We start from the raw sequence: 8,609 nt of genomic DNA on the forward strand, positions 1-8,609 counted from the left end.
AGAGGGACAGCAAAGTTACGTGTTTCACACAGACGTGCTGGCAAGGAAGGGGCGACGCTTCTCCAAGGGGCCCGTGACAAACGTCCGGTCGGTGCATAGGTGAAAACGTATTTTTACAGTGATGGCTTTTCTACCATTTTCCGTTGAATAGGATACCACATCCGTGATTGAAAAATCAATCAATCATAAGGTAAAACCAGATAAAAAATCTCATTAAAAGGAGCTGTATGTAGGTACACAAAGCTGGGTAACTAATAAATGAATTTTTAATAATCAATGCTGTAAGGTTGCACCTTCTGAATTATCTTTAACCTAAGGTGCCCATTTGTCTTTTCGCTACATTCAGCTAAGATAGGCTCAAGAGCATTTTCTTTTAATTCAGCCACAACTAGGAACCTACCCTATGATAGGAATTGAGAGTTCCAAGATGTTAAGGAGTGGCATATAACATCCTAGTTGTTTCTTCTTTACATGGATACATGTTTACCTTCTTCTATACATGTATAACTGGAAAATTCAACCTATTTGTACAGCCAGATTAAGGCTCGGTAGAGCCCAAGTTCTTTTCTGATCCGTATTCTCATTTTGGCACGTAGCATAATGAAGATTAAGCCTAACTGTTGTGCAGACAAGGATCATTAAAAAAAAAAAATTCCAACAAACTTATCCTCCTGGAATTAGACTGCCTATTAGATCCATTTACTTTCAAATACCCCTTAAGACGTGAAAAGGGCTATTCTTCTCCCACCTGCCTCATTGCTAATCTATTACCTGACTGCAGATATAGACCCTTTCAGAATGAAACTGAGCACAGCGCATCTAAACAAGAAGAGTTTTCTGTGTCACAGGAAATCTGTGCAGGCTCCACATGGCCGACAAGATTGCAACAAATACCTTAAGTGCATCGGTCAGCATTTTTTAGTGGATGGCCCGTTCTGCCTATGGATAAAGATGTAATTTAATCACTCTGCTGTAAATGGATGGCATCAACCTCACACACCCAAACAAGTACAGCAGGGGACAACAGCCTGGAACCTTTTCTTTGAAGTTATTTAAAGTTTAGTAGGTTTTGGTTTTGTTTTTTAATTACAAAGACACCATAAGAGATATTAAAGCAAGAGCTAGACTGGCTTCCAGACACACAAATTCATTCTCACTGGAAACAACAGAAGCCACATTCGGCCCAATGGGTACACACAGATTCTTACTGTCCACCATTCTATCTGTCAAACTGTCCCAAACAGTAAATTTAAAACACCTTTTACTTCTCCTACGTCTGCCACAGAAATTCCCAACTGATCTTAAAGGGATAGTAGCAAGTTTTGGTTAAAACATAGATTATCCCCATCTCTCAGACCCTCTCACGTTTTTATGCTTGAATGTGACACACATACACAGAGGCACAAATATTCACAGAGCAGTTTCTGTGACTACTGATCTCGAAATGGATAAAATGTTGCTGGTAGAAAGATACAAAATGTTGCTGGTAGAAAGATACAAATCTAATTAAAACCATGGGCTTCTTAATGCTCAATATTTCACGAAATATATGAAATTATATTTGTAACTGCTCAAGTGAAAAATATAATTAAAAAAATTTTACTGAGTCATTTTTATTAAAAAAACCCCAAAACACAGAGTTTGTTTTTCCTGCTGGAAGTGACATTTACTATCACACATTACTTTGAAAGTCTCTTTTCTTCTGTGTGGAGACGCTGGGCATATGAAATAGATGGGAAACAGTTTAAAAATAGTACACTGAAAATAAGTTTTTTTAATTTTAGGAACATTATATATACTCCACTTTTGGAAAGCATTCACCAGTAGTATTAATGCTCCTGGGTGCTAAGATCCAGTAATATGAACCAACAGCTTCATTTTCTTAGACTTCTTCTGCTCCCAGGATGCACTCTGGGTATCTCAAACAAACCTGGTATCAGCTAACATTCAAGGGAAGCTGAGGGCAACTGTAAAACATAGAGTCTTCACTTCCAAACAGGAAAACAGCAACTTAGCACTGCATTGCTCTTTGAAAGTGAAGGCTTTATTTTTTTAAATTGGTGTATCTACACACGGCCTGTGTGCGCATCGACACAGACCACCCCCTTCCATCTCTCCATCCTTCACACCTTCACTGAGGATTTACCCTGATAAAGGCCTTCAAGGAGGGCAGTACACAGAGGCTAGGGGCTCCCTCTTCTTGACCTGTGATTCATGACAGACAGTCCCAGACTCTGCTACTCCCTGAGAAGGCATTTCAAGCCCAGGAGTTCAGGCTGCACGGGGTGAGCCCTTGGTGAAAAGAATAAGCCTGGAACCCTTGGAATCGACCCATGAGGTGAGAGCCTAACTCTGCCTGCGTTCTTGATCTGAAGGGTAGACCTATAGAAGCGCTAATTCCATGTTGAAAACGTGAAAATAATTAGACGTTTCACACCCCAACCATATTGAACACATTCTTAAGTAATTATATGCACATTCGAAGTCACATGGATTCAATTAGGGATCGCTGAGATGTGGCTGAACAAGGCCACCCACCCACCCCGCCTGCGTGAAGAGACCCTTCTAGACACAGCTCAGCCGCTCGTTCCTACCTTTCCCTTTTGGGGGTGTGGACTGAGAGCTGTCCATTGGTAGAGGCATGTGGGTTCATTATTAAGGAGGTCTTGGAAGGTGCAGAGGAGGAGACACATGTCGTGGTCAGATCCAAACTGCTGTGATTGCTGCCTGTGGTCTCTTCCGCGGTATGAGCGCTTGTCACTTCTTTCCAGAGCTGCTGCAGTTCAGTTGGAATCATGCCTGAAACAAACAAATTGGATAATTAAATCAATTAACAGCTAATTCCGTCCTCTTCAAACAGTAATTAAATCAAAGAGTCAGTAAACAAAGCCTAGTGTTAGGGGGTTTTTTTTTGGTACGTGCATTTCCTCCCCCCCCCCAACTATGGCAAATACGGTAGTAACAACCGTGTCCTCCGACTGAAGAGCCGAGTCGAAGTGCCCTCATCACAGATAAAAGACCTCTGTGCAGAGGATTCCAAACACAAGTTACTTTGCAAAGATGGTACGCTTCCATCCAAACTCTTGTTTCTAGATTTTTGCAAAGGAGATGGATGTTACTGTAGTTTTAGACACAAAGAAGGGCTCAAAATAAATTTGCTCAACTATACTATTATGACAACAGGAACCACAAAATGAGTAATTTTTGTGCTTAAGTCTTAAATGATGACAAATAGCTTTGTTATTAAATACAGTTTTTATTAATCACTTTTAGACATAAATTATGAATTCATATCATCTTCCTGAAATGCTTTTCAACTTTTAACATTCAAATTGATTATACTATGATTATTTCATTAACACACCTATCTTCCTCATTAATTTTGGTTTCTAGTACCACATGCTTAATTGATGGATGTGTCTACTGCAAAACTGTGTAACTTTTTTTTTTTTACAAGTAACACTATTATCACTGTCATTTCTTAGATCAATGCTAATGAACCATTGCAGAATAAAATGCGAACGTAAAATAAACTTGGAGTAATAAAGTTCTCTTGTTTCTTAAAGGGGTCAAAATGGACATGGGTCTGGAGCAGTTAAGTGTCAACCTGGATCTTCCCCAAGGGGAGATACAAGCAGTGTGTCGATTCACTACTATGGGCTCATAATCTTTCTTTTAGAGGCATGCCTCTATAGCCCAGGGTTTCCAAATCCCGCTGCAATGCACAGGCCTCCTGTGCATACAGGCACAGAAGAAGATTCTGGAGCTCACAACACCAACCAACAAAAAACAGCCATTCCTTCCAAAGGACAGCTAAAGGAAATCATAAACCCTGTACAGCATAAGGCCATTCCACATTAGAACTGGGTGTCTGGATTGCCATTCATTGTTTCAATCAACTGTAACACTGCTACCCCAGAAAACCTGCCATTTTCTGACTATATAGCAGCACCCGAAACAGACGTGTTTCTTACCAAACCTAAGGTATTGAATTAAAAAAGAGGGCTGTGCGCATTATATTCATTTGAAACACATAATAAAAAATGCCAAGGTCTAAATTTAATTTATTTTTGTCATTTAGAATACAATGGGTAGATAATCATCTCAACGTGATCAGCCAAACATCTTTACTTTGCTAAACTGTTAAAGATTTTAATTATGCTAGCATTGGAGAGCACTGGTCTAATGAGGCAATGGACTCCAGAGAATCCGAGTGGTTAAGAACTGTGAAATGAGTCTGATAGGATTTTTTTATATTCACCGTGGATCGTTTGCATATCAAAGAGGAGTAAATTATTGCACAGCAGACCAATAACCTTCCCCGCCTTTCTGAGAGGAGCGTTAACAAAAACAGTTGGTCTCTCCTAACAGTTCTCCACGAAAATGTTCAAATGCTCAAGTATTTGCAATTAATATATATTATAAAAGGAGGCTTCAAATGATACATTAAGTGGTCAGATATTCTTAGAACGCATCCTCGGCAGCCAAGTCGGTTTTCTTCTTCCTTCATAAAAATCAAATGCCAATTATATTTTGATGGATTTTGTCCCAAATGAGCATTTAGTTATTAGGCATATTCAATTATTACTTGTCCCCTGAAATTAAGCCTCAGAGGCAAATTAAACAAAGGGAAAGGTCACTACACAATCCCGTGTCCGGTTCTGCTGCATCTGGGCTATTATTTTCAAACACCTTCCGAAGTGACGTGTGGGATGTGTGCACAGCTAACAGGCCTGCCACTGAGGTCCACACACCGACAATTACCTGTGAATATGGCTGACCCTCCGACCACTGTTTACTCCCTTGAAACAATAGTGAATAGGCCTGTCTGTTGATGATAGCACATTGATCTAAAGCCACACAAGTCAACACCTATTTTTATTTTCCAGGGAGTAAATACACATGAAAAGAACAAGCTGCCTATTTTTCAACTCAAACTAATTGATTTCTGGGTCAGCTGCATGGGAGGTGAAAAAAAATGGAAGAACGCTGTTTCTAACAACTGCGTTAACACTTTCCCTCCAAGAAAAGCGGAACTTTGAAGCTCTTTGCAAAGCAAGCTGTTTATCCAGCCAGGAAAGACAAAGGCAAATGCCTTGCTGCACTTGTTACACGTAAGAGTACATTAATGTTACTCCACTTCCCTTTCATTCCGGTGGGCTGGCAAATGGCGTTTCATCACTCACAGGGGGAAATGGTAAATACAGCAGCAACTCACTGACAACGGCCATACTTTGGGGTCAAATTTGACTGTGAGAATTACGTTTAAGAACATTCTCATCCGATTTACCGAGAGCCAGTCAAATCACTCTCCTCCATCAATGCTACACCTTGTTCGTGAGGTTAAACTGTTACTTCAATGCGTACTAGCTACCAGAGGACACTCTTTTTTGACAGCCACAAGCTCATGATAGAATTAAGACAGATCAAAGGCAAGCTAGGCACTCATCAGACTAAACGGTTTTCAATTTTCCAAAAAGCATCACACATTTTTTTCAACGTGGTAGAAAGGAATAGCAGTACCAAGTTAAATTCATTACAGGTATATATCCCAACCATGTAATCTATAGTTCCTGTTTTAAAAATTAGAAGGTCCGAATATTGAAAATATATTTCTATACAGAATTACTGGTGCAGGGGGGCGGGGCGAGTAGTTGATTCAGAGGCTTCAAGAGACCAGGGAGAAAAGCCCAGGTGTTAATTATATAAACTGGAGAAGACTCTACAGCACTCTTAAAAACAACACAAATGTCCTTCCATTTCATAACATAAAGCCTTCGGGCAAAAAATAAAAAGGCCTTCAAAACATTACTCTCTATTCATCCTTTCATATTTATACACGTTACACGTTTAAGGTGACTTAGCCAAGGCCGTGAGCAGGTATGTGAAAGAACCCTGCTGACTGCATCACGAAGTGGCCACTGCTGGCATTTCTAACACGTAACCCCTGCGCCTTGCTACATTTCTTTTTCCAGGACGACCGACCCCTTCATTATAAAAGGAAATGCAGACACAGGCTTAAAAAATGTATGTTGTGGGGACAGTTGACAGATTACTGCTCATGGAACTCAATTTTACAACCCCAGGTATCACTGGCTCAAAGACAAACAGAGTTGATCAACCTTTTTGTGTCCTTGTACATCCATACCCAGGTGACCATGTTCAAGCAAGCAGAAAGTTGATTTAAGCCTCATAATGACATCAGTTTTAAGCCATCATGTCTCTGATAAAAAAAAATTGTGTTGTAGTCCAACATGACTGAATTCTCCAGCCACTTTGGGCCAGGGGGCAGGAGAGACAAAACCAGGCTCCGGATTCCACAAAAGATGGCAATGACCATGGTAGCTGTCACTTCACTGCCAGAAGAGGACTCCCGTATCTTAGGCACACATAAGGGCACCCCTTAGATTTTAAATATGCTTCTTCCTAATAGTGCAGGGGCTAATAGTTCTAGTAGGTTGCTAAGCATATCAATCAATGCCATGGCTAGTGAATTACCTACTGGTGTCTCTGATATGTTACTGCAGAGATTACACTTCATGCATCACCACATTCATTTCTTTCACATTACACATGAGCTTGTCTTGTCACTGCCCAATTGCCCTCTTTTGGACAGCTTAACTGATGTACTATAACAATGAACCTTAGTGAGCAAACTTAATAGTACAGGAGCGGTGGGAAAGAGGAGAGGTTGAAGCTCGAGTCCAGTGGGTGTGTCAGAACAGCCTGCAATGTTTCCAACAATAAACCCGAGGGTGTAATTAATGCGCGTTGTAACATTTTGCAAGCACAAAAATGCATTAGGCGATGTGTCCTTGCTTCTCCCCGTGTATTGCTCAGTTACCAAATCTTCTATTTTGACAGCCGCTGGAGATGCTGATTATGCACCCAGTGGCTGAGCAGTAATGGCAAAGGGGGGAGGAGGGCCGAGAAGGCCAAGAGAGGGAGAAGCCCAGTTTCAGTGCTGAAAACAGAAACAAACCCCAAAAAACCCCAGAAGAAATAGAAGTTGGGTGTGGCTGACTCGAGACAGATTCAAATGGAGATGGGCCCCACAGGCCCCACGTGACACCTGAAGTTACTGAACAAATGAGCACATCTTAATCACCAGGAAGCGTGAAGGAGGTTCCCCACCTGCAACCCTCTTGAGAAGGTACACGAATCCAAGACCCCACAGAATTAGCTACCGGTCTTGAAGGCTCAAGCATGTACACCCAAGCCTTTAGAATGACAAAGACTGGGGGCCTTGAGAAGGCAACTGAAATGTGCTGTACCCGCACGGAGAGTGGGGGAACCCTATCTTTAAACACAGCAGGACACCATCTTCTTCCTTCCAGACTTTCCTTCTTCCTGCTTCTGAATAAGCCACTTGCTTTCACATTACACATGTCCAAGAGTTGCCTAACCCACGAGGATGTCCTAAAATGGCTAGAGTCCTCATGTGTTTCTGATGTCCAACACCCACTGTCATAACAGGTCAATGGCTTTTCAAAAGAAATTTGGAAATCTGTGAAATCTTGTCCCTTTGCAAGGAACTCTAGTTTCCGAAGGGCAAGAGCGAGGAATGCTACCTGTTCTGGTGAGCGTAGAACCGAACTTGCTCAAAAACAAACGGACATGGGGCGCCTGGGTGGCTCAGTTGGTTAAATGTCTGACCCTGGCTCTCTGCTCATGATCTCACGGTCTGTGAGTTCAAGTCCCACATCGGGCTCTGCACGCTCAGTGCGGAGCCTGCTTCCTAGCCTGTCTCCCTCTCTCTGTGCCCCTCCCTTGCTCGCACATGTTCTCTCTCTCTCTCTCTCTCTCAAAAATAAACAACCAAGAGATGAATGCAAACAATGAGAAAAGGAAAACCCAACCAAAGAGATGAATCTTGACCGTTTATAGAAAAATAAACCTGAATTTATCCCTAGCAATTAAAAAGTGGCTTTTAGGAAGCACTACTAAGCTCTAAAACAGAACAAGTTACAGGACATAAAATATACCTCAACATGGCTAACAAGAGCCTTCAAGAAAATTCACTTGTGATTCCAAGCTGACAACGCTAGATCTGATTAAAACACTACGTCCGAAGGGCACTGCTTTCTCTTACTCTGAGAACGCGCAGAAGTGGGACTCCTCGGCTACTGCTCGGCATCACACCTTCACCCCCTGTCTTCGCTCTGGCTCCAACAAGCCCTTCATCCTGGTGACCTCCTGCAGCCTTTTCTCTGCTTGTTCCAGATGGACCGTCTCCCCACGGATGGGCCAGACTGAGTACACCACCAGACGGCCCTCACCGCCGCCCCCGGGTCTCTGCGGAGCGGCACCGCCCGGGGCACGAAGGCTTACCTTGGGCGAGGGGCTGGAGGGGGAGGGCGGGCTGCCCGGGCTGAATCGTAAGAAGGCCTTGGCGCTGCAGAGACAGGAGGTGCTGCTGCTGTAACTGCTGCATCTGTAGAAGCTGCTGCTGAAAAGCCAACTGCTGGGTAGCCACCTGCTGCTGCTGTAAGAGACCAGCAAGAGAAAGATGAGGCGGCCGCTCCCTGAGGAAGCTTGCACGTGTGGGTGTCTCACAGCACGCTGCCATGGTCAGACACCGATTCTAACGGGGGTGGGGTGGGGTGGGG

The 8,609-nt window shown here is 42.8% G+C and overlaps 1 protein-coding gene across 1 annotated transcript in view; it reads right to left on the reverse strand.

Annotated features, from left to right (window-relative positions):
• Window positions 1–8,609, reverse strand: part of FOXP1 (forkhead box P1) — a 174,610-nt gene that overhangs the window by 77,405 nt on the left and 88,596 nt on the right. The window contains exons 5-6 of the mRNA XM_077770637.1: window positions 8,332–8,485; window positions 2,595–2,799 (exon numbers count right to left, since the gene is read on the reverse strand). Coding sequence (XP_077626763.1) covers window positions 2,595–2,799; window positions 8,332–8,485 — 359 coding nt within the window. The remainder of the gene's footprint in view (window positions 1–2,594; window positions 2,800–8,331; window positions 8,486–8,609) is intronic.

This window comes from Crocuta crocuta, unplaced genomic scaffold (genome assembly GCF_008692635.1).
Source record: "Crocuta crocuta isolate KB4526 unplaced genomic scaffold, BGI_CrCroc_1.0 scaffold126, whole genome shotgun sequence".
In the NCBI taxonomy this organism is placed as follows: domain Eukaryota; kingdom Metazoa; phylum Chordata; class Mammalia; order Carnivora; family Hyaenidae; genus Crocuta; species Crocuta crocuta.